This window comes from Herpailurus yagouaroundi, unplaced genomic scaffold, assembly GCF_014898765.1.
Source record: "Herpailurus yagouaroundi ecotype Mexico unplaced genomic scaffold, PumYag 189, whole genome shotgun sequence".
NCBI classification, from domain to species: Eukaryota; Metazoa; Chordata; class Mammalia; order Carnivora; family Felidae; genus Herpailurus; species Herpailurus yagouaroundi.
In genome coordinates this window covers 12,513,162-12,537,794 of record NW_024412420.1, presented here as the reverse complement: position 1 = coordinate 12,537,794, position 24,633 = coordinate 12,513,162, and the positions used below count along the sequence as shown (strand labels likewise).

The window sequence follows — 24,633 nt, the reverse complement described above, 5'->3', positions numbered from 1 at the left end:
TCCTCCTCACTGCCGCCTCTTCCACCTTGGTTGTTGTTAATCCTTATAATCACCAGGATCTCTTTACATGTTTACGTGCTGTAGTGAAAAAGTGAGTTCAGAGGCCTCAAGTTGAACTTTTCCGGGAGGAGATTCTCCCCGGTGATGGTTCTTTCTCTAAAGTCTCTCAGCAGAGACCTCAGGATTCCTTTCTGTCCTCCGGGCCCCCAGGATGCCCCTTTAACGTAGTTCTATGTAAAAAATACCAGCTCAGTGAGCCCAGTGGCAGGTCAGTGTCCTACAGAGCATTGTCCCAAGAGGACTTCACAGCATAAGCCTGGCAGCACCTAAGAAGCCTGCAAATGTAGCGGATGGGAAGCAGCTGGAGAGCCTCCCTGGAATGAGGAAGCCAAAGCTGTGTTCAAAAAGAATGCAGCCTCCTGTTTCCCTGCTCTTTGCTCCCTTAAGGGTGGGTGCCTTTGGAGATGGGGGGGGGGGGGGGGAGGGGGGGACGGTGAGGGGCTGGGCACAGCTCTAACCAGCTAGAGTCAGAATGGATTCAAATGGGCTCCCCTCTGGGCCTTAGTATATCTTGGAGGTGAGGCCATTTTGTTTCTTCTGATTCACTCTCCTGCTGCCACATTTCTGTGCTGTCCTAGGATTTGGGCATCTGTTCTTGTGTGACAAGAAGAAACAGCTCCCTTGGGTAACAGCCTCTCTCTCTCTCTCTCTCTCTCTCTCTCTCTCTCTTTTTCTTGCTATAATGTCAAGAGGGGGAGGTGTGTGTGGAATGCGAGGTGTGGATGTGTGAGCTTGTGGCATCTTCCAGAGAGAAAATGAAAGCTTCCATGCTCTGTCTGCAGGATGAATTTCCAGTTGACCATCCTAAGGACAGTTCACGTTTCTTCAAGGCGTTTGGCCTTCTGTGGGATAATAAGGTTGTAGAGTGGGTGGAGAGTTGGGCAAGAAAGGAGCCTCATGCTCAGCGTTACCCAGTCACAGGTGGCTTTGTTCTTTATTTAAAAAAAAAAAAATTTTTTTTGAGAGAGAACGAGCGAGGGGTGGGGGGAGGGGGGAGTGGCGGGGGGTAGGGACAGAGACTCTTAAGCTGGTTCTGTGCTGACAGCAGAGAGCCCGATGCAGGGCTCAAACACACCAACTGTGAGATCATGACCTGAGCCAAAGTCAGACTCTTAACTGAGTCACCCAGGCGCCCCCATAGGTGGCTTTATACACAGGATCTGACTTTTTTTTTTTTTTTTTTTTTTAAGTAGGCTCCACGCTTGGGGCACCTGGGTGGCTCAGTTGGTTAAGCATCCAACTTTGGCTCAGGGCATGATCTCACAATTCATGAGTTCAAGCCCCACATCGGGCTCTGTGCTGACAGCTCAGAGCCTGGAGCCTGCTCCAGATTTTGTCTCCCTCTCTCTCTGCCCCTCCCCGTTCACGCTCTGTCTCTGTCTCAAAAATAAACATTAAAAAAAAAGTAGGCTCCATGCCCAACATGGGCTTGAACTCATGATCCTGAGAGCAGGCGTTGCATTGCTCTACCAACTGAGTCAAGCGGGCGCCCCACAGGATCTGATTTTTAAACCTTTGAATCTGTATGTTGTTATCTCCATTTAGCTCAGGAGGGCCCAACAAGTGAGTGGGAGAGCCAGATTTTTGAACCCAGCTCTGAGTCCAAAACACCCACTCTTCCCACCTCACAATAGCACCTCCCCGAAATTTACCCAACATTGTTGGGGGACAATGTGGTGAGACATACAGAAAGGCTGAACTCAGCTTCACAAATTGTTACCAAGACGTGAATGAACAATGAGGTGTTTTCATTGGATAATTCCAGGAGGAGGGCATTTTAGGACTGGGAAAGAAAACATCCTAAAATCAGGTGGGGATTCGAGTCTGTGCTTGTGCATTACCACTGCTGTTCTTTTTTTTACCCAATTTGGATTCTTGCTCCGAGCTAGCGATTCTCTCTACTTTGGCTGCACATAAGAATCACCTGAGGAGCTTTTACAAAATCCTGATGCCCAGGGCTGCTCTGGGAGATTCAGACTTAATTGGTTGGGGGTGGGACCTGGGCATTGATATTTTTTACAAGCCCCCCAGATGATTCTAATGTGCAGCCAGAGTTGAGAAGCAATCTTCTAAGACAGCCGAGGTAGAGGTGCATAGGGAAGAGGCAGGCTTGCCAAAAGCTTTACCTCTTTTGAGGGTTTAATGGTAACAAGCTTGCTAATGATGTTTACCATGTTAAGAAAGGAGGCCAGATGTCTGGATTAGGTGGAAAACTAATTGATTTCTTTGCAAGACATGCTAACATTTAGTATTGACAGGATGTAATCCTAGAATCTCTCAGAAGGGCTGTAAGGAAATCTCAGGCACTCATCTATTACACTCCCCTGGATTAGATGGAAGTTGGAGAGTGAGGAATGTTTATATAGATTAGCAACATTTCAAAACATTTTTTAAAAAAGGAAAAAGAATGGGCAACCAGAATAGCAGAAAGACTGGATTTCCCTTTAGGGGAAAAAGCAATTCCTGCTATTCCAGAAGAAATGCAATCCCTTCTCTGAGCGTTTCCTGGCAGGTGTCCTCCTCCCGGGATGACTGGAGGATGGATGTGCCTGCTGGTGGCAACAGCTTTTTCCAAGGAGGAAGCCGGGTCAACAGGGATATAACCCAGATGAGTAGAGAATTCAGCTTATACTTAGCGGGCTCTTCGATTACATTAAATCCCTGTGCGTTAGAACTAACTCTCTTCCTGGCTTCCCACTGCCTTCTCTCCCAAGCAGTCTCGAGTCACAGGGGCAAGGCCTGGTTTTTCTGATGGCTCTCAGCCTCTCCCTTAGGGAGGGGAATGCATGTGCTCACTTTTTCCAGTGGTCTTCTCAGTCTGATTTAATGGATATACCAGGACTGATGACACATCAGCATGGGATTGTTCTTTTGCTTCTTGGGTAATTGTCCTATTAACAGCTGTCCAAAGCAAAGGAGGGGGAGAGGATGCCAGGGGAAGGGAGGGCGGTGGCTTCCTCGCTGAAGGACACACGCCCTGGATTTCACAGGGTTAATCAGTGGGTTCTGGGAAGGAGGTTTGCACCTGCTCAGACTTGATCTGGAACTCTAGACTGAGTAGAAGACAGTGTTTTGATCTGATCTTCTCTTGCTACCAAGGGGTATTAAATATCCAGGACGCCCACACCCTGCCAGGCCTAACTGCCTGCTGCTGATTGAGACCGTCTCTACATCTAGATCCTCCTCAGCCCTTGCAATGGGCTGGCAGTTCTTTGTCTTTCGTTCTTCCTTCCCACCCTTGAGTAACTGCTGAGCAGGAAACTTTATCCAGTCATTCTTTAACCCAATCATACGGTTCCTGATGCACCTCCCTCCCACTGTACGTTCGAAGAATGATTATACGCATCGAAGCGCAGTACTAGAAGCTGGCAGGCAAAAGGAAATGACGGGGACAGAGTGGGCACAAACAAAAGACTTTTCCACACCTCTCCCATCCCTTCTCTAGGGATTAACAAGGAGCCCCTCCGGTTCTCCGTGCTTGCTACTCCCTCGACTTCCAGGACCCCAGGAAGGAAAGGAGAGGGGATGATGGGTGAGTGCTATCTCCACAAACTTGAGTCCCTCAAAGTGACCAAATGAATTCAGGCTTTCAAAGTGAGGTGACGATATCATGTGTTACCTCCCCAGTGTGGCCTTCCCACCTACAACTGCCATTTCATTTCAGTGAATACTTACTCGATCTCATGTTCGTCAGTCTGATATCCACTACAGGACTTCATTTCTTATCCCAGGCACGTGGTGCCCTGCTATGAAGCTCAAAAGGAACTTGGAAAATACAAATGGACCTGTCCAAAACACTCAGTTTTGCTGGTGCTAAGGTTTCCTGACTCCCCTTAGAGAAAGGATTGCCCAGGTTTTTGTTTTTTTGGTTTTTTTTTTTAACTGTGTCAAGCTTTTTTTTTTTTTTTTTAATTTTTTTTTTTCAACGTTTATTTATTTTTGGGACAGAGAGAGACAGAGCATGAACGGGCGAGGGGCAGAGAGAGAGGGAGACACAGAATCGGAAACAGGCTCCAGGCTCTGAGCCATCAGCCCAGAGCCCGACGCGGGGCTCGAACTCACGGACCGTGAGATCGTGACCTGGTTGAAGTCGGACGCTCAACCGACTGCGCCACCCAGGCGCCCCATAACTGTGTCAAGCTTTAAAATTGTTCCGTATTTGCCATATCAAACAAATGACACTCTCCTATCTCCTCTAAATACTCTTGTATTTAACCTCTGTAACTTTAGCTTTGGTATCTTTCAGTTCTATGGTTTTTAAATATTCCCTTCTCAACCCCCTTGGTATATATAGAGTTAACAAAGCACACCTCAGGTTTTCCTCTTTTCTTATCCCACAGCAGTATTTACCTTCATGGTCTTATGAATTCAGGGGCTTAACAGTCCCCCATTTCCTTGGCAACGTGCCATATCCTTCAAAACCATGTCTTCCACGGTATTAATTTTTGCTTTTAGCAGGAACTTTTTTTTAAATGATCATTTATTTTTGAGAGAGAGAGACAGAGAGAGACAGAGGGTGAGCAGGAGAGGGACAGAGAGAGGGAGAATGGAACCGGAAGCAGGCTCCAGACTCCAAGCCATCAGCACAGAGCCCTACGTGGGGCTCGAACTCATGAGCCATGAGATCATGGCCTGAGCTTATGTCAGATGCTTGACAGACTGAGTCACCCAGGCGCCCCTGTTAGCAGGAACTTCTAATCACAGGCCTGCCTCAGTTCTTCAATTATTCAGTTTATCGTCTATTTCATCCCTGGTACTGCTCTCAGGTTTTGGAGACTCAACAGTTAATGCACAGAATTCTAGTCATCATGGAGTCTACATTCTAGCATTTGCTGGGAGACAAATGGTAAAACGAATAAGAAGATGTGGTCTCTGAATCAGAATCTTCGAGATGCAGAAGTACCTCAGCAGTTTTTTAAGGACTGGATGAACGGATGCTGGTGTACATTTCTGAATGAAATGTTAAAAGTGCTTTAGAATCTGCGAACCGACCCAAAGCAAGCCTCCTAACTCTAGAAACATCTGAGGATTCCATGTTTTTATCTGAAGAGTCCGTGGTTGGCCTTCTCCTTAGTTGTACAAGAACCAATGCTTTGCCCACTTGATTACAAGGAGCGTCCTGGGCTCAGGCATTTGAGTTGATGCCTCTTTGTCCCACAGCTGAGAACAAAATACTACGAACTTCAACTCAGTGATTGCCTAAAGGTGGTCTTAGGACTAACAGCATTAAAATGACCCAAGTCGCTACTAAGCGGGCAGGTGATCAGGCCCTCCCCGCCGCCCCCCCGCCCCCCAGGGCTAAGTGAATCAGGATCTTTGGAGTGAGGCTTCAGAGTTTGTAGGTTTGACAAGCTCCCCGAAGTGATGCTGGGGGAGAAAGCAATGTTTGAAAACCACAAGGTTGTTGGCTAAGCGAGATAGGCCAGCACCTGAACGCGAGGAAAGTTCCTGAAAGGCAAGACTAAGCTCCGTGGTTGGATGGACTCGGGAGACAAGACGGGGAAGAAGAGCTCTACAGGGTATTTCTATCACGACGAAAATAGCTAATTATGCCACATCCCTCCCACCGCCAACGTCCCACCAACGTCGTGGAAACCCGCCCGCAGGGCCATTCCCGCGATGCGACCCTTGCCTGGGACCTGCGACGCAACCATCCCTGACTGGCGCGGGTCGCCGTGCCAGGTTCGCACAGAGCGGAAGCAGCGATAGCGGTTTCCGCTGCCAGCATTCAATATGGTGGCTCGAGCGTCGCCGCCGCGGGAAACACATGCTCTGTGTCCCGCCTCGGCCCCCTCAGGTCTCACTGGACTTTTGCAAGTCACCGTGGGAACCTTCTGGGGGGGAATTCCGCGCCCCGGCAGCGATACCGCCTCTCACTCCCGGCCCCAGGCCCTCATCCCCCGGCTGAAGAACGCACTAGGAGTCATCAGCTTGCACACTTTACTCGGCGCCCAGCCTGTAATACCTCGGGCGGCCGACGCACGGCGGAGAGGCCAGAATGCCGGGCTCTAGGGCCTTCGCCCCAGTTATTGGTGAGCCCCACGCCGCGGGGCGGGCCTACGCGTCCACTAGGCCATGGGCCATGTCAGTCTTGGGAAATGGGGAAAGGGAGGAGGAGGAGACACGCTCAGCCATTGGGCTCTTTCGGCTGTCAATCAAAATGACATCCGGCGAAGGCCGCTGTCTCGGCTCGCTGATTGGAGAAACGTGTTCCTAGGAAAGACGCGGAGGGCGGGCTTCCGAGTGAGGTGGGAGGAGGGGGCGGGGAGGGAAGCGGAGGCTGGGGAGCTCTAGGCCGGCCGGTGGTGGCGGGTGCAAGGCCGGGACTCGGGCTGAGGGCCTGCTGTGGCGGCAGCGGCGGACGCCGAGCTCTGCAGCGGGTATCAGGCACACTCCTTTTCCCGACGCGAGGGGCGTAGCGCCGCGGGGCCGAGGCTTGTGGGGTGAAGGGCGGCGGGGTGGAGCCCAGGGGCAGGAGGCGGGAACGGCGGGTGAGCGAGGTTCGCGTCGGGCCCGGGCCCTGGGCCTGGCTGGGAGGGGCCGCGAGGCCGTGGAGAGAGCCTGCTCGGGGGTGGGTTGGGCTGGGGAGGGCTGAGGGCGCGAGAAGGCGTGGTGTGAGGCCCGGGCCTGGACGGGGTGGGGCCATCCGGACAGAGGGCGGGGTGGGGTTTGGCTGTGAGGGTGGGTCAAGGCCGGCCGAGTAGCACTTGTTCGCTGTTGCCCCAGAAGGCTAGAAGCCCAGGCGCCGACAGCGGGCATGGCGACTTGGTCCCAGCCGGACTCGGGTATCCGGGGCGGGGTGGGAGCGGGCTCAGACCAGAGGCCTCTGGCCTTACTCCGTCTTTAAGGGGCCTTGTCCAGTTTCTCGAAGTGAACTGTCTCTTGGGGGGTTTTAGTCATAAATTGCGTGAGAATGGGAGGGTAGTGTAAGCAAGAATTCTGGGTCGCAGTTTTGTTTACTTTAACCAAATAAGGGGTGTGTGTGTCCGTCCGTCTGTCCGTCCGTCCCTCGTCCCCCTTAAGATGAAGTTGGTAGGTGGGTCACGACAGTGAAGAGAGTTACCTTGGTTTATGAGGTTAATGGAAGCTGAAAAGTTGAGACTAGAAACTGAAAGGCAGATTTACTCCCTCCCCACTTGGCTATCTGGCTTGAGAACTTGGCCTTATCCTTCTATTTTGGCTCAGAAGGTCATATGAATGAAAATAAAACCTGCCTATGCAAATTATGGGTCGAATAATCCTGCCTCACCACCTCACCCCTCGGTGTTCTCAGCCCCCCTTTTATATGAGAGATAGGAAAAGGAATTAATATTTTAAAGCTGGGAAGACAAAAGGCATTATTCTTTTGCCAAGTGGTGTCCTGAACGTTGTCCTCATGTCCTTTTGCGCTCTTCTCTCACTAATAGCCTCTCTCTCCCTTTAGAACTGGAAGGGACAGGGGTTGTGGGTAGTTTTCTCCTGAGATGGGAAATCAACTTTTCTTGAAGATAGGAAATGGGCTTCTCGGGCTAAAAATAGAAGCTGGGTAGTGTGTGGATGAAGTGGGGGAGGGTTGGTAAATCAGACCACATGTAAAATATTTTGGATGCCCCGGGCATTGTCTGCTTATCCCACACAAGCTACCTTTTAGGGTATTACACATTTAATATCCAGAGACTGGGATCCTTTGTGAGCAGTATTTTCCTTTCGTAGTTTTCCTGCTTATAACAGATTTTTGGTTTTTGTTTCTCTGGGATATTTTTTCAATAAAATATAAAAGTGGCGTTTGAATGTGTTTCCTGACTTCTGCCTTGATCATGGTGTGAAAATTCTAGAATCTTATCCTGTTGCTCTTGTGATTCCCATTTCAGGTTTCTCTGGAAACCCCCCTGGTAAGTGTGGAGGAGGCGGGACACTCTGACCCAAGACAAAAGGCCTGTAGCTCCAGCCAAAGAAAATAAACCTTAGGGAGAAAGAAAAAAAAAAAAAATCCATCAGCTGTTCCTGAGAACAGCCTGCAGTGGAATCCACAGAGAGGACAACTGACGTGAGTGAGGAAATGACTGTATGTGGACTGTGGAGACAGTAAGTCACGTGGGCCCTGAGGGCCTGGACTGGGTTAGCAACAGTTGTATGTGCAGAGGTGAGGTATCGAGAAGGGAAAAGTGAATGTGGTCTGGAGTGTGGCCTTGGCTTCACAGGGCGTGCTTTCCTCTGAGGCCATCCAGGAGCTCAGCCCCTGTGTTCTGCCAGGGTGGGATACAGGGTTTGGCCCTGAGGAGGGTACCTTGCTGGCTGGAGCAGCAGAGCAGTGGCCTTGATTTGTCTTTTGGAAGATTTAAAAACCAAAAAGCATAAACATTCTGGTCCTTCAGCAATGCTTTCTCTGAAGAAATACTTAACGGAAGGACTCCTCCAGTTCACCATTCTGCTGAGTTTGATTGGGGTGCGGGTGGACGTGGATACTTACCTGACCTCACAGCTCCCCCCGCTCCGGGAGATCATCCTGGGGCCCAGTTCTGCCTATACTCAGACCCAGTTCCACAACCTGAGGAACACCTTGGATGGCTATGGTGTCCACCCCAAGAGCATAGACCTGGACAATTACTTCACTGCCCGGCGGCTCCTGAGTCAGGTGAGGGCCCTGGACAGGTTCCAGGTGCCCACCACTGAGGTAAACGCCTGGCTGGTCCACCGGGATCCGGAGGGGTCTGTCTCTGGCAGCCAGCCCAGCTCAGGCCTTACCCTCGAGAGTTCCAGTGGCCTCCAAGATGTGACAGGCCCGGACAACGGGGTGCGAGAAAGCGAAACGGAGCAGGGATTCAGTGAAGATTTGGAGGATTTGGGAGCTGTAGCCCCTCCAGTCAGTGGAGACCTAACCAAAGAGGTTAGTGGCCACATGGCGGGGTGGGCGAGAGGGATCTGGGGTCGCAGGGGTGGGGTGGTACCGAAGGAGCTTGGTCATGGTACTTGCCCTGTAAAGATCGGTGGTTGGGCAGGGTGGAGGTGAGGGGCTCTCAGGCATTGTTCGGTGACAGGAATGAGCTGAATTGTCTGACCGGGGTTGGGGGCTGGGAGCATTTCCTTGTGTTGAACCATTGACCCACCTCTAAATGTACCGTCAGAGCAGTGGGAGGTTCCTAGAACATGCCAGCGTGTTTACTGCTTGGATTTCAACATGACTGCTGGAGGCCCCGGGGTGGGGGAGGGAGTCATGTTGTGATGGGCTTTGATGCGGTGTAGATCTGTTGCTAAGACACAAATAGTTTGTGGACTCTTGCCTTGTACCTCCCCCACGTCAAAACACACATGCATATCCTGAAGTTCTCCTCCTTTGTGGTCAGGCCTGTTGTTGTAAGGTCCTTGATAAGTCGGCTCTCCTGGGCCTGAGCCAAGGGGTAGATTTAGATAGTTACTCTTGGCCAGGAGAGGGCCAAGGCTCCCATTCCTTGCTGAAGGCCTGTTGCAGGGAGTAGGGAGGATAGGGCTGGGAGCTAGAAGCTGCATTCTGCTGCCTAAGTCCACTTCCTTTGAGCTCCTGACATGTGGCTGACATACTATTCTGGGCAGAAAGTGAGGCCCTTGCCATTAACGATATGAATGGCTCCTGCTGCTCCTACCTCACCAACATGATGATAAGACTACTTTGAGCTCTGTGTTTGGCCCTGGCCTGCTGCTCGGCCTTCAGGAGCTTCAGAAAAGGTCCGCTGCACTCTCCTGACCATTAGGGAAAGAGAAGGCTGGATTGCGCCGGCCTGGGTTTTCCAGAGCTGTGAGTCTCGGGGAGGGGGGTTGGGTATGTAGAAAGTTTTACAGGTGCTGCAGATCTTGGCTGTTTTCTGCCCACCAGTCAGACCACGCTTTGCCTCCTGTCCTGAATTCAGGCCTGTTCTTGAGCTCATTTCTTTGAATGCTAGTGACTGTCAAAGCGTGTGGCTTCCTCTGGGCCAGTGGTCTTCAGCTGGGGGCGATTTTGCCCGTCTAGGGGTATCTGGCAGTGCCCAGAGACGGTTTGGTTGTCCCAACTGGAAGAGCTGCTGTTGGCATCTAGTAGGGAGAAGCCAGGGATGCTGCTACACTTACTAAAAAGCATAGCACAGGCCCCAAACGCCGGATCGATCTGGTCCCAAATGTCCGGTAGTGCCGGGGTTCCTCTATGCTCAGCTGGCTCGTGCTGGGTCTGCTTTGAGAGAGACTAGAATTATCTGAGCATGGGAGCTGTAAGCATTCCTTACCTTGTAGTGCCTCATCTATATTTTACAGAGCCACTGGGAACTTCGGCTTTTTTTCTGCTTTCTCTGTCCTTTTAGTTCAAATGGGCTTCAGTCTTGGTACGGTGGTCTGACAAAGTATGCCTCCCAGCCTCTTCTTCCGTCCGCCTGCCCTGATGTTGCTCCCCAAGGGTGGTGTGACTGGGCTTGCTCCTGGGCGCTCTGCAAGTGTAGCTCCATTCCTGTTCCAGCTGGGAGCTCTCCTGGGATGGGATAGGGTGGGATGTTTGGATATAATTGGAAGGGTTGGGGCAGAATGGGGTGGGACTTTGACCCTGCTTTCTTCCATTTTTTGGCCTTCATGAAGGTTGTGTGTTCCCTGATTCCAGGCCTTCTCTCCTCCCATTGGGGGGTTGGGGGTGGGTCAGCCTTAGGGGCCTAGACTGGGTGTGGGGGAAGGGAGGGTTATTACGTGTCCAGAACAACATTTCCTCAGCAACTCCGGGATAAAAATACCCGGGTCCAGAGCATGTGACAGGCGCTGCTGGAGCTGGTATTATCCCCGGGGTGGCAGCGCTCCCCCGCTGCCAGGCCGGTTCGATGGACAGCCATAGCCCAGGCCCTTGTCAGGGATAGGATTCCCCTCGAGGTTGGCGCTCTGCCCAGCGCAGGGGGTGGCTTGTGTACAGCTCTTCCCCGGCGAGGAGCAGTGTGTGACCAAGGAGAACATACTGTCCCTGACCTGACCTTAGGCTCAAGGGCTGCAGCAGTGAGGATGGAAGTCAGAACTGTGATCCTGATTCTGTTGGCGGCTTTCTCCTTCCTTGCTTTAGAGATGTGGGCCAGGGGTCAGGCAGAAGAGAATGCTCTTGAAAAAAGCTGGGGTAAAGCGGGATCGTGGGACACAGTTGTGGCCAGGATGTTGCAGAGCACTTGTCTCCTTCAGTGCTGGCCTTCGGGCTTGTGTCTCTCTTCTCTTGCTCGGAGCTAGGCCTGGCCGGCCCTGTGTGCAGATGGCTTTCCTTCTTCCTCCCTTCCGGCCTGTCGGTGGGTGACCGAGCCCCTGGCTCACAGCGGGGCCGGGTGCACTGGGTTCCTGCCCAGCCCAGCTTGTGATCCTTGGGCTTCAGGATGACCGGCCACAGCCCTTCTGAGAAACCGGAAAACTCCTTCCACTTCCAGGGAAGAACTAGATGCCCCCAAAAGCTGTGGGAGTGGTTTCTGCCCAGTCGTGAGTGGGCTGGGTGAGCAGGATGCGACAAGAGGGAGAGTGGCACCCCTTCCCCCCAGTGCTCTCTCACTGCGCCACCCCGGCTGGCTGACTGGGCTGGGTGGGGCTGCCCGCCCCTGGGTGCGTCTCCTTGAGGAGACGGAGGCGGCCCAGGGATGGGCTGGTTCCTTGCGGCAGCTTCTCCAGCTGCCCTGGTGCAGAGATTGGCTCCCGGCTGCAGCTAGGTAACAGGCGGTGGGAGGGGATTGGCTCCTTCCGCATCTCCAGCGGAGACTTGGGGGAGGAGATTGGCTCTCGTCGCAGCCTAGGTAACGACAGTGGGAGGGGATTGGCTCTTTCCGCAGCCCAGCTGCTGACCTGGGGGAGGGGATTGGCTCTCCGCAGCCTCAGCAGTGACCTGCGGGGTGGGAGGGGGAGGGGATTGGCTCCTTGCTGCAGCCTAGGTAACAAGTTTGGGGGGCGTGGGGAGGGGGAGAGAGGGAGGAGCGGGAGGATAGGCCCCGGAGGGAGCTTGCTCTCCTCTGCAGCTTGAGCACGGAGCATGGGGTGGGAGTCCCGTCTCACTGCAGCCTCTGCGGTGAGCTCAGGGTGGGGGCTGCCGGGCGCCTGAGTGGAACTGGGGTTGTGAGGTGGGAGGGGGCTGCTCAAGGATGGAGGAAGGGGGCTGGGCTGGGCCGCCCAGGCAGCAGCACGGGCGGGGCACCCTCCTCGGGCCCCTTGGAGCTAGCAAGGGGCCACCCTTCCAGCCTGGTGTGCTCCCTGCAAGCCAAGAGCTCCTTGCAGCCCCCTGTCCGGCTTCCCGGCACCAGCTGCCCCGGGGCTCATCTCGCAGACCATGACCCGCCTGGACCGCAGCTCTCACAGTGGTGGGGGCCATGCCAAAGGGAGCCGGCCCCTTAACTCTTTGCTGGCTGGTCACCGGGTGGCCCAGCCCCCCTCTGCTCCTGGGTCCAGGGCTTCTGTTCAGGTTGGTGTATGTGGGGGAGACTAAAGGGAGAGGTACACCTGGGAGGTCTTAGGATCTGGGAGGGTTTCGGTGGGAAAGGGATACCTGGTCAGGGCTGGGGAGGTGGGTCTACTCTGAGGATGTTGCCTTCTGGAAAGTGCTTTTTTACTCTCTGAATGGAAGGCAAGAGTTCAGGGTTTCCTCGGCCACAGGGGATGGCATGTGTAGGAAGCCCAAATGGCTCTTACTTATTGGTGTTCTGTGCTGGTGGCAGTGGGGGTGGCAGTTGGTGCAGGAACTGATCAGGAGCTACCAGGGTAGAGTGGGAAGGAGGCATTTTGGTGCCTGGGGTGGCAGTTGTGGCTGAGCGGCGATGGGGTCCACGTCCTTGAGTGGGCTGGCTGACGGAGCGTCAGTGAGTCCCGGGGTGTGGCGAGGGAGTGAGCGCGCTCATGTGAGGGGACACCAGGGGCCGGCCTTGGCAGGGGTGGGGTGCCCAGTGCGGATCAGCTGACTGCCTGAGGCTCTCTTGGGACTGAGGCGGCTTGCTAGGAGCAGCTGAGAGTGGGGATTCTGGCAGGGATGGATCTTGAGGTGAGCCTGGGCTTCAAGAGTTGTGGGTGTTCTGCCTTACTCCTTCCTCAGCCAGGGAAGGGAGGATGGCCGTAGGAAGGGCCGGAGACAGCCTGTCGCTGTCATTGGTTGCATCAGGTGGTTGCAAATGCAGGGATTTTCCTCTCTGGCCCACCCCACCCCTTTATGCAAATGAAATGGCACCATAGGCTGATGCAAGCCTGGCCACCGGGAAGCAATTCTGCATGACAGTTCGCCCTTGCTTGGCCTGGCCAGCATCCTACAAACCCAAGTTTTAAGGGATTCCCATTCCCAAAATGAGAAGTGTCTCCTGCTTCCCCCTTCTTTTCTTGTGTCGCCTGCCTGTGTCTCTGGTCCTAAGCCCACAGACTTGTGTGGGGATGGTCATGCTGGTCATTTTTACTAGCTCTTGTTTGTGGGCTTTCCTTCTTTCTTTCTTTTTCTTTTTCTTGAGACCGGTATCTGGAAATGGATGAATGAAGCCTTGTTGGTACAGAGGGGACAGGAGCTGGGAGAGCTGCCCCCCACTCCCAGGACTTACCAGGTTGATGCTAGGAAGGGCCCTTGGATCCAAGAACTAAAGTCATGGTGATCTGTCTTTCAGGACATAGATCTGATTGACATCCTTTGGCGACAGGATATTGACCTGGGGGCTGGGCGTGAGATTTTTGACTATAGTCATCGCCAGAAGGAGCAGGATGTGGACAAGGAGCTGCAAGATGGAGCGGAGCAGGACGACACCTGGTCAGGCGAGGGTGCAGAAGCTCTGGCACGAAACCTGCTAGTGGATGGAGAAACGGGGGAGAGCTTCCCTGCACAGGTACCTTCGCCTCCGCCCACTTCTAGAAACCCGTCCTCATGGAAGGCAGGTTCTGTCTGTGGGACGAACCTGAATGTATCTTGCGGGCTGGGTCTCTAAGTCGCTTGGACTGAGGAAGGGGGCGTGGATGAGCAACAGAAGCAGAGGGGCCAGGCCTTGGTAACAAACAGCAGAGGACGCAAAGCACCTAGCAGCTTCCTGTTTGCGCGAGGACGCTTCCACTCTCCCTCCGTTCTTTCCTGGAGTTTGGGACTCAGGGCCAGCCGTTAGCCCGGGAACAGAGGGAGAGTGCAGGCCTGTAACCATACACGTCCTCCTTCAGCTTCCCCCTTGGAAAGGCTGGGGAAGAGGCCTTGGCCCGCAGGCAGCCAAGGCCCAGGTCAGTCAGACTTACGGTTGCTGTTGCCACAGGTGCCTGGTGGGGAGGACCAGACGGCCCTGTCCCTGGAAGAGTGCCTTAGGCTGCTGGAGGCCACCTGCCCCTTTGGGGAGAATGCTGAGGTGAGCAGGACTCCAGGGAGAGCCCACTGAGCCAGCAGGGTGGCCTGCACACCGTGTCCCCCTCTGCGGCTGCCTGAGGGGCCAGGTCCTGGTGCTGGCCTTGTTCTGGCTGCTGGGGGTGAACTCAGAGGAAGGAAGAAACAGAACCTCAGGTGGTAGTCTCTGGGAGGAACGCAGAAGGTGGTCTTTCCTTCGCCTCGTTAAAGCCTCTGTGTTTTGCCCTAGTTTCCAGCAGACATTTCCAGCATAACAGAAGCAGTGCCTAGCGAGAGCGAGCCCCCAGGCCTTCAGAACAACCTCTTGTCTCCTCTCCTGACGGGGACAGACTCGCCATTTGATTTGGAGCAGCAGTGGCAAGACCTCATGTCTATTATGGAAATGCAGGTAGGATTATTAAAATGGGCCACGATCCTATCGGACAGTGTGGGGAGTGTTTTAGCGCTCAGTTGCTTTTCCACCTCTGGAACGGAAAGTCACGCTTTTCTCTGATCTCAGGGAAGTGGGGACACTGAGAGGTTATTGTCCAGGTGTCTCCTTGGGGTACGGGGTAAAATCAGGATTGGGGTTTGGGTTAAAACCCCAGGGCTGAGCCTTCTAAAGCAGGACCGTCTTCTTGGTATGCCTTCTTCCTTTCCTTTAGGTAGGCAGTCACTCGACTGAGTGCTTCCGGGGCTTAGCATTGGTAAAACTAGACATTCACACAGTGCTTTATAGCTGTTGTCATCTTTCCTGATCCTTACAGTCGTCTAGTTAGCCCTTTGTTGTCTTAAAGGTGAGGAAATTGGAACTCAGAGAGGTTAAGTGATGTGCCCATGGTCACACAGCAAGCAGCGCAGCTAGGTTTTCTCACTCCAAGACTGGTGTTCTTTTGAATGTGTGGATTTTGCACCGAGGAGGTGGGCAGCGTTAGGTGTTCTCTTCCTCTCTCTCTGAGGTGTGGGGGAGTCTGGCCAAACACAAGCGGGAGCCGGGCAGTCCTGCCTTGGGGTGGGGTCTCCAGGGAGGAACCATCTCCGCCAGTGGACCAAGCAGGGCCAGGAGCTGACCCCTGGGCTCTGGATTCCAGTGTGTCGCCCTTGTACCCATGCAACCGTGCCTGCGTCAGGTGCCCGCTGTGCCCCCAGCCACGCTGGGGGAGGGAGTCTGCTCAGAGTGAACGGTGGTGCTCTTCTCCCCTCCCAGGCCATGGAAGTGAACACTTCAACAAACGAGATCCTGTACAGTGCCCCTCCTGGAGACCCCCTGAGCACCAACTACAGCCTTGCCCCCAACACTCCCATCAATCAGAATGTCAGCCTGCATCAGGCGTCCCTGGGGGGCTGCAGCCAGGACTTCTCACTCTTCAGTCCCGAGGTGGAGAGCCTGCCTGTGGCCAGCAGCTCCACGCTGCTCCCGCTGGTCCCCAGCAATTCCACCAGCCTCAACTCCACCTTTGGCTCCACCAACCTGGCGGGGCTCTTCTTTCCACCCCAGCTCAACGGCACAGCCAACGACACAGCAGGCCCCGAGCTGCCTGACCCGCTGGGGGGCCTGTTAGACGAAGCCATGCTGGACGAGATCAGCCTGATGGACCTGGCCATCGAAGAGGGCTTTAACCCCGTGCAGGCCTCCCAGCTCGAGGAGGAGTTTGACTCTGACTCAGGCCTCTCCTTGGACTCCAGCCATAGCCCTTCCTCCCTGAGCAGCTCAGAAGGCAGCTCCTCTTCCTCCTCCTCTTCCTCCTCCTCCTCCTCCTCCTCTTCATCCTCGTCCTCTTCCTCGTCCTCTTCCTCCGCTTCTTCCTCCTTTTCTGAGGAAGGTGCTGTTGGCTACAGCTCTGACTCTGAGACCCTGGATCTGGAAGAGGCCGAGGGCGCCGTGGGTTACCAGCCTGAGTATTCCAAGTTCTGCCGCATGAGCTACCAGGATCCGTCTCAGCTCTCCTGCCTGCCCTACTTGGAGCATGTGGGCCACAACCACACGTACAACATGGCACCCAGTGCCCTCGACTCTGCCGACCTGCCGCCGCCCAGCGCCCTCAAGAAAGGCAGCAAGGAGAAACAGGCCGACTTCCTCGACAAGCAGATGAGCCGTGATGAGCATCGAGCCAGAGCCATGAAGATCCCCTTCACCAACGACAAAATCATTAACCTGCCCGTGGAGGAGTTCAACGAGCTGCTGTCCAAGTACCAGCTGAGCGAGGCCCAGCTGAGCCTCATCCGCGACATCCGGCGCCGGGGCAAGAACAAGATGGCCGCCCAGAACTGCCGCAAGCGCAAGCTGGACACCATCCTGAACCTGGAGCGGGATGTGGAGGACCTGCAGCGCGATAAGGCTCGCCTGCTGCGGGAGAAGGTCGAGTTCCTCCGGTCCCTGCGGCAGATGAAGCAGAAGGTCCAGAGCCTGTACCAGGAGGTGTTTGGGCGGCTGCGGGATGAGAACGGGCGGCCCTACTCGCCCAGTCAGTACGCACTCCAGTATGCCGGGGACGGCAGCGTCCTCCTCATTCCCCGCACCCTGGCTGACCAGCAGGCCCGGCGACAGGAGAGGAAGCCAAAGGACCGAAGAAAGTGAGCCCGGGAGGAGAGGGGGGTGGACGCTCACCGGGACGGAAACTGAAGGGCTGGGCCTGGGCCTGGACCTGGACCTGGACCTACAGCGGGGACTTACACGCCTTCTTATCCAACAGATCTTCTCAGACGGGAGAAACTGCGGGTCAGTGGACAGGAAGAGGAGGGCGCAGGCGCTGTCTGGCTCCGCTCCCCCCCGGTGGGGGTGGGGTGGGGCGGAGGTGGCCAGACCGTTTTGGGTGGACAGGGTCCTCCCCTGCTGTTTCCTTTGAGGGAGGGGGTGGTGCTGGCCTTGCTGCAGGCCGACCGAGGGGAAGAGGGAGGACCGTGAGAGGAAAGGTGTAGAAAGTCTCATTCCTGGAAGGAAGGAGGGATGGAAAGGGGTAAAAACAAAACAAAACAAAACAAAAAAAACAACCCCAAAAAAATCAAAGCGGGAAGAAAATCAAAGGGCAGGTTAAAGGTCGGCTCTGGCCAGGATTCCAGGCAGCGGGATTTAGGTGGGACTAGGCCACAGGCACCAGTAAACTCTACTTCACCCCACGGGAGGGTGGAACACGAGGTGGGATCTGGGAGGGGCTCTGTAGGCTCCTGCTGCTCCTGCCCTGTGGCAGCCCTGAAGGGGAGCCTTGGAGGTCTCCTGGAATGTTCTCAGTCGTCGGGGAGCCGCTGGGACCCAACACTGGCTTGGAGGGTTTGGGTCCAAGAGCAGGGCGAATGGGAAAGGGTCACGAGGCCCCAGTGTCGCAGCAGCCCCAGCACCAAGCATGTCACTCACTGCCCCGCCACTCCGTCTCACCCGGTGCCCAGTCCCCCGTGCTGAGGCGCCCCCAGTTTCCATCAGAGCCTGCATGCCAATGCTGTTCTCTTGCCCCTCCCCGCCGCCCGGAGCTCTTGTGCAGCTGGGGTGCCGCCTCGAGGAGGGGGGATGATGTGGAGAAGCCAGGCAGCATTCAGCACAACACTGGGGGGTGACCCTTCCCTCAGGTCTCCCCTGCCAACCACTGGGCATGTCACTGGAAGACAAACCACAAAACCCAGCAACAAAAACTAGTCCTCTTAGAATTTCTTGCGCTTTGATTTTTTTAGGGCTTGAGCCCTGTATCACTTATAGGGTCTAGAATGCTTGTGTTGAGTAAAAAGGAGATAACCCCAATATTCAAAGCTGCTAAATGTTCTCTTTGCCATAAAGACTCCGTGTAACTGTGTGAACACTTGGGATTTTTCTCCTCTGTCCCGAGGTCTCCGTCTGCTTTTTTTTTTTTTTTTTTTTTTTTTTGGGTTTTTTTTAAAAATGAGAAGTTCATGTAATGGGGGCTGAGAGCACCTCCCCCTAGGCTCTTGGCCACGGGCTGCTTCTCCACACCCCCATCTTAGCAAAGGCCCCAGGCAGGAGGACTGCCTGGGGGAGGCAGAGAGGGGAGCGCCAAGGTGGCCAGATGGTTCCAGGACCACAGTGTCTTTATTTTTAACTGTTTGCCACTGCTGCCCCCACCCCTGCCTGGCTCTGGAGTACAGTCAGCCCCAGGCGAGCAGGAGTGAGTTGTTGGGGGAGAAGTCCTGATTCTCCTCCCCTCCCCGCTTGGCAGGGGTGAGGGGTGCATTCTAAATGAGCAGTAGGGATAGAAGGCACGAGCCTGGGAAGTGCTTTTATAAATTATTTTCCTTGTAGATTTTATTTTTAATTTATCTCTGACCTGCCAGGGAGAGGGGAGAGAGAGAGAGAGAGAAAGAGAGAGAGAGAGATGCTGTGAGCACATGACAAAATAAAATAAAATAAAATGGATGATTCATTCTCAAGTGCAATTTTTCCCTACTTTGAATAAAAAACCCTGACCCCGTGAGGGGAGGACTGGCCATTGTGTGGCTAAGGCAGAGCTTACAGGGGAAGGTGGGTGGAGAACAGGGGAGGTTGACGATGAGGAATTTAGAAAGACAAAAAGTCTTAAGTGGGTATTAAAAAAAACTCTTAAGTGGATATTAAACCTTCCAAGCAGGTGTTGGCACCTCTCCGCAGGGTTTGCCAAGCTGAATCCTCTGGGGAAGGATTCCGAGTCCTTTGGGCCGCTTTCTGCTGGGACTGGGCTAGGCGGAGGTGCCCTCACCTGGTCCAGCGGTGTGTTCGCCTGTGAAACGCCGCATTTTTAAATCTTGACCACGCTGTTGCTTCTCTGGTGGCCCCACCTGCCAGAGAGGCACAGCGCATCGGAGGGCGGTCGCGCCAATGACCATGAAAACCTGGGAGGTCGACGAGACCAGCACATGCCAAGCGCTGGCGCTGGCGTGTGTCAGCAGGGCCACAGAACCGGGAGCAGGAGGCTAGACTCCAGGGGTTAAGGCATCAGAAAGCCTCCCCGGCTGAGGTGAACAGACTCTGGTGTCTCTCAAAACACCTCCTTTAATACCAAGCTTCCGAAAGAGCTGAATGCCCCCAGGTACTTGGTGCTTCCTGGAACCGCCACCACATCTTGGGGTAGGTGCTTAGCAGACGCTCACCTGGCAGCCTGTGAAATTACTGGACGAGGCTTAGGACCAGAAGCTGTGATCCCCATAGTGGAACCTGTGATCTTGAACTCCAGTGTACCATCCGGCTTAGAGCGGCAGACCTTTCATGATGCTACTGGAGTATCCCAAGGGGCGGGATAGAATTCTGGGAATAACATCAATTTGTTTCAGTTTACAATGGCTTTTTAAAACCACCATCTCTAGTTGGAAAGCGTTGGTCATCTCAGACAAGAGCTCTTTCCTAGTCAGGAGTTAACTAAGGTCTGTAAGCCATACAAAACCAACATTCTTAAAAAGAGAAGGACTAAACATTAACAACTTTAATTCGTGCTGGTAAAAAATACAAATTATGTATAGAAGAGTAAATCGTGAGAAGTAAAACTCCAGAGAGGCCTGTTTTTGTATCCCTTCTAGAAATGTGTATATGCATTTTTGTCTGTTTAAGGACACGATTAGGCTGTAACTTTTACCTTGTTTTGCAGCTTTTTTAACCTAACATATTTAAGTATTTTTCGAGAGAAAAATTCCTCTCACCTCTGTTAGTGTTGCCCCTGGCCTGAGAAAGTATATTTTTGTCTCTCCTCCCCGCTGTCCCCTTACGGAGAGATGCACAGTTATGTCTAGGATCCCGCTGATTAGCTTGGCTTTGGGCCAAGTTGGTCAGCACTTGCTGTGGGGTTGACCTCTTTTTGCTGCTGGCAGGTGGAGTGGGTGCCCCGGCTTCTAGGCTTCTTCCGGCAGGAAGATCTGAGGACTCAAGTAAGGCCTGTCAAAGAGCTGCTGCACCTCCGACAAGAAGTGAGAAGGGGTCTTAGACTTGGCAGGGAGATGAACAGGCCTCAGAGTTAACTGAGGACCAAACTTCCGGGTGACGTGCTTGGGTGGGGGCAGAAGCCTGGCTTTACCTCGGCTTCAGCCTAGGTTCCATTCAAAGAGATTTTTTCCCCCACATCCTAATTCACGTAAGCACTGGGAAATAGACCCATTCATTTCCAGCCTCTGCCCTGCACAGATCTCACCAGTGGAGCTGGGGTCACTGTTTCAGGGTCAATAATAGGAGAGATCTAGAACTGAGGGGAAATACAGTGATCTAGAGAAGGTTCAGTGTCACCAAGACTTGGCCTCCATGGCGGAATCCCTGCCCTGACTAGGTAAAGCTGAAGAGCAACTAGTCAAACAGTCAGTGGACGGGAAGTACTCTCCCTGGAGCCCTGACTTCCTCAGGCAGCCCTCAGCCCTTTTACAAGCCCCAGCTACACCAGGCCTTGCCGCTTCTTAGGTTTCTTTGGCAAATAGCTGGAAAAACAAGTACCTTACAGGAAAATAACATCCCCACCACCTTCATTCACATCTCCTACCTCACGCGGCAGGCAATGACCTAGAGCTCCGGCTTCAGCTCCAACTAACCAGTTTCATGGCGTGGCCAGCAAGAAGTTCACTTCTTTATCAGCACTATCCACCTGCAAGCACAGGCACCAGATTGCTGGCTGCCTCTCTGGAGGTCCTGTTCCCAGCCAAGTGTAGAAATTCTCTAGCAAAACCGACGTGCTTCATTGTCATGAGGGGTTAACCTTGTTTTCCTATCGCCCATCTGGGACAAGAAAAGGATGCAGACCTTCGGTTTGTCAAGGTAACAAGAACCTTTCTTTCACCTTTTACTTTTTTCTCAGAGGCCAGCGATCCTCCTCGCCTCTAGTTCTGAACTTCGTAATGCAGACGGAGCATGCGGGGACTTGGGATGCACATGGAACTTAGCACCCGATTTAAGTTTCGGTCCTTGCTGTGGCCAGGACTTTGAAGGTTCAGGTCAGCCCGACTCAGCTGAGATACAGAATTTAGCGCACAAAATTGTCTGGAGGAGTGAGTGTCTGGGCCCCCACTGAAGAGGTGTGTTCTCAAAATCAGTTGGATAGAAACCCTGTCTTCCTTTTTTGAGTACACAAACATTGCAGAAACTCTTAAAGCTGGTTTCTTTTCCAGTCTAACCGCAGAATGGAGATGGGCCGCATAGTATTTATTACTTAATTCCAGACGCTCTTTCAACCAAGGAAAGAAAACCTAGTTGGAGAGAGGCAGAGAAAAGGCCGAGGAGTTGGTGCTCCGCCTTTTGTTTTAAACACAGACTTAATTAGGCTAATTCAGTTGTCTTAAACCTTCCAATCCTCAACTAGGGGCGCCAGCAGTAATTTAAACAATAGGCCAGTGTCCCACAGCTGGGCCCTAAAGTTGCCCAGTCTGACCTGAGGCTCTGCAAACAGGAAATGGCAGGATTGGTCAAAGTCAACTGCAATTTTAAATTCCTTGTGGGGTAAACAGTGGCTTTGGTACTATCACAAACCATCAAGCAAACCAACAGTGCAGATCCAGACGTACTATTGAATATGTTAACACAAACTAATATAAACAAAAATTATAGAACTGAACCATCAGCATCTATTGTAAACTTAATGTTTCAGCCTTGCCTCAGAGTCCTGCTGCCTCACTGGCCTAAGCAAAAACAGAAACATAAAGTTTACAATAAATGCTGGAAACAAAGAAAAAAGCCTTTAGAAACAATACTTGCTCTACCTGCTTCCACAGAGCAGAGCCAGCTACACTTTTAATTCCGGCGCAGGATGGTTTTATTTCAGATTTCGTTGGCTTTCAATATCCGGCAGTGTACGCAGCAGGAAGCTCCCAAGGCCAAGGTCAATTAAAAGTCATCCATAGAAGAGAGATCAGCAATGGTGAACACATTGGTTAAAACGGCAATAACTTCGTAAGAAAATCTCTGTGCTGGACAGTCAAGCCAAGGTGATGCGCAGATCATGGACCGAGGACTGTCAGGAGAATCTTAAGCTCTGCTATCATCAAGCTTCCTTAACCACACACCAGAACACCCGGATGCCTCTACTTGATTGCTTCCTACTGCCAAAAGGCAAGATGAAGCCAAGACTCCTTCCTTTGCTGGCTTGGTAGTGGAATTTGTATTTCAGTCAAGTTCTAGAGGAGGGGAAACATCGAGCCTGACTTCATTCAGTCCTGTCAGCTGTAAATACTTTTTAAAAGACGACATCCTCATAAAAGATCCAACTTGCACGTGAGATTAATACTAGATAAACCAATCAGGCTAATTTGATCTCACATTCAACCCGGGTCCCTACATAGTTTCGGATCTAGAACCATTGTTAGAAAACCTGGATTTCAGAATTTCAGTCCCACCAAATTATTTTGGAGCAGCAATTTTTTTTTTTAATTTTTTTTTTCAACGTTTATTTATTTTTGGGACAGAGAGAGACAGAGCATGAACGGGGGAGGGGCAGAGAGAGAGGGAGACACAGAATCGGAAACAGGCTCCAGGCTCTGAGCCATCAGCCCCAGAGCCTGACGCGGGGCTCGAACTCACGGACGGTGAGATCGTGACCTGGCTGAAGTCGGACGCTTAACCGGACGCTTAACCGACTGCGCCACCCAGGCGCCCCTGGAGCAGCAATTTCATTTTCCCTTTCTCTGTGACAGAAAAGGTAACTTTGTAGGGCACATTCCCAGTGCCATAGGCCATAAAGATGTGCTAAGCATACAATGGCCAAACACCAAATGGCCATGTTAAAATCAAATTGAGCTGAGTTGGAATGAGTTCTGGAATAGAACACTGTATCTGAAAATAAGTACTTAAAAATTCAACTATTAAAAATTATTTAAAATTGGTAGTCAAGGGGTGCCTGGGTGGCTCAGCCAGTTAAGCGCCAACTCTTGATTTCAGCTCAGATCACGATCTAATGGTTCATGAGTTCGAGCCCTGTGCTGACAGCGTGGAGCCGGCTTGGGTTTCCCTCTCTCCCTTTTTCTTTGCCCTTCCCCCACTCATGCTTGCTCTCAAAATAAATACTTAAAAAAAAAAAAAAAGGCTTTAAAATCCGTAGTCAAAACTTCCAAATGACATTGAAAAGCAGAAACGATTATTCCTGAGCACTGTCAGTTGGTAGAATGCCTCTGTGGTGGTGACACTGTCCATTTACTGCACTAACTTGAAGCTCAAGACCGTGGAGGAGCAAAGTACTTGGCTGGCTCTGCCAGTGGAGGACACCCAGATGATGCGGTCACCAAATGAGTAAACTAGCCTCCTCTCGTGATGACTGGGGTAATCACCTCTCTCCTCTTCAACCCCCGGGTGAGGAGTCTACGATGGCGCAGCTCCGTTGAAGCCGTCCACATCGCTTTCGCACTGCCTGAGGCAATGCTCCCCAATACCTTCTGAAACCGATGTGAAACTGCGCCTAGGTCTGGTCTTTTTGACATCTCTGCATGCATTTGTGGCTTCCACAAGTACTTGAGAAAAACTTATCCTTGACCCTTAATGTAGACGTGACAGTTGGCTTTCAAAGAGATGAAACTGACCATCTAGCCTCACTTCAGTGAACGTCGCAAGCATTATCAATTTCGGCATCTTCCCAGGGCAAGAATGGTATGGTGTTGCGGGAGTTCAGGAATGCCAGAGATGAAGGTGGGTTCCAAAGGTTAAGACCAGGGCTAAACAGCAGTGTCCTCCGGACACACACCAAGGCTGGGGGCTAATTTCAGTGCATCTAATGATACACAAAAGAACCGGAACGTCTCTGTCCACCTCACCCTGTCTCCACTAGCAACTGATGGCTCTGCTGCCGCCAACCACAAGGACGTACCTAGGCCTCTGCACAGAAAGGCCTCCTCCCCAGCTCCATTCTACCTTGTCTCCCCAAACTCCTAGGAGGCTTTTTTGTTTTAAAAGATTTTAAGTAATCTCTACACCCAGCACGGGACTTGAACTCACAACCCTGAGATCAAGAGTTGTATGTTCTACCAACTGAGCCAGCCTGGCACCCCAAGGAGGTTTTTTTGAAAAAAAAATACTTACACATCGGTTTATTTGGAACAAATGCTTTGTACTAGTGAGTAGAGCTGAGATGAGCTCAGTGGAGATCCCATTTTCCCTTTTAATAAATAACAAGGGTGTAGTCCCATTTTGGCTCTAGAATCATAGGCAGAAAACCTGTTAAGAAAGCAGATAACGGGTGCCTGGGTGGTTCAGTCAGTTAAGCGTCAGACTCTTGATTTTGGCTCAGGTCATGATTTCACAGTTCACGGGATTGAGCCCTGCGTCTACCTCTGTGCTGACAGTGGGGAGCCTGCTTGGGATTCTCTCACTCTCTCTGCCCCTCCCCTGCTTGTTCTCTCTCAAAATAAATAAACTAAAAAAAAAAAAAAAAAAAAAAAAAAAA

At 52.6% G+C, this 24,633-nt stretch overlaps 1 protein-coding gene across 7 annotated transcripts; it reads left to right on the top strand.

Moving 5' to 3' along the window:
- The first annotated feature begins 5,899 nt into the window (after positions 1–5,899).
- Positions 5,900–21,893, top strand: NFE2L1 (NFE2 like bZIP transcription factor 1). 7 transcript variants are annotated; one of them, XM_040497294.1, is made up of 6 exons: positions 5,900–6,092; positions 7,911–8,926; positions 13,626–13,841; positions 14,253–14,342; positions 14,568–14,726; positions 15,525–21,893. In XM_040497294.1, exons 2-6 carry the CDS (start codon positions 8,417–8,419, stop codon positions 16,893–16,895), a joined length of 2,346 nt encoding a protein of 781 aa, XP_040353228.1. In that variant the 5' UTR covers positions 5,900–6,092; positions 7,911–8,416; the 3' UTR covers positions 16,896–21,893. The 7 variants fall into 7 exon arrangements, with proteins under 7 accessions (XP_040353228.1, XP_040353229.1, XP_040353226.1 ...); XM_040497295.1 differs by lacking the exon at positions 5,900–6,092 and adding an exon at positions 6,314–6,440 and having other exon boundaries at positions 13,659–13,841; XM_040497292.1 differs by lacking the exon at positions 5,900–6,092 and adding an exon at positions 6,314–6,440.
- The last annotated feature ends 2,740 nt before the right edge of the window (positions 21,894–24,633 follow it).

Coding starts and splice junctions, on each gene's coding strand:
- NFE2L1 (XM_040497294.1), top strand. CDS start 8,417: ATGCTTTCTCTGAAGAAATACTTAACGGAAGGACTCCTCCAGTTCACC. Junction 8,927..13,625: donor GTGGAGACCTAACCAAAGAG/GTTAGTGGCCAC, acceptor TCTGTCTTTCAG/GACATAGATCTGATTGACAT. Junction 14,343..14,567: donor CCTTTGGGGAGAATGCTGAG/GTGAGCAGGACT, acceptor GTTTTGCCCTAG/TTTCCAGCAGACATTTCCAG.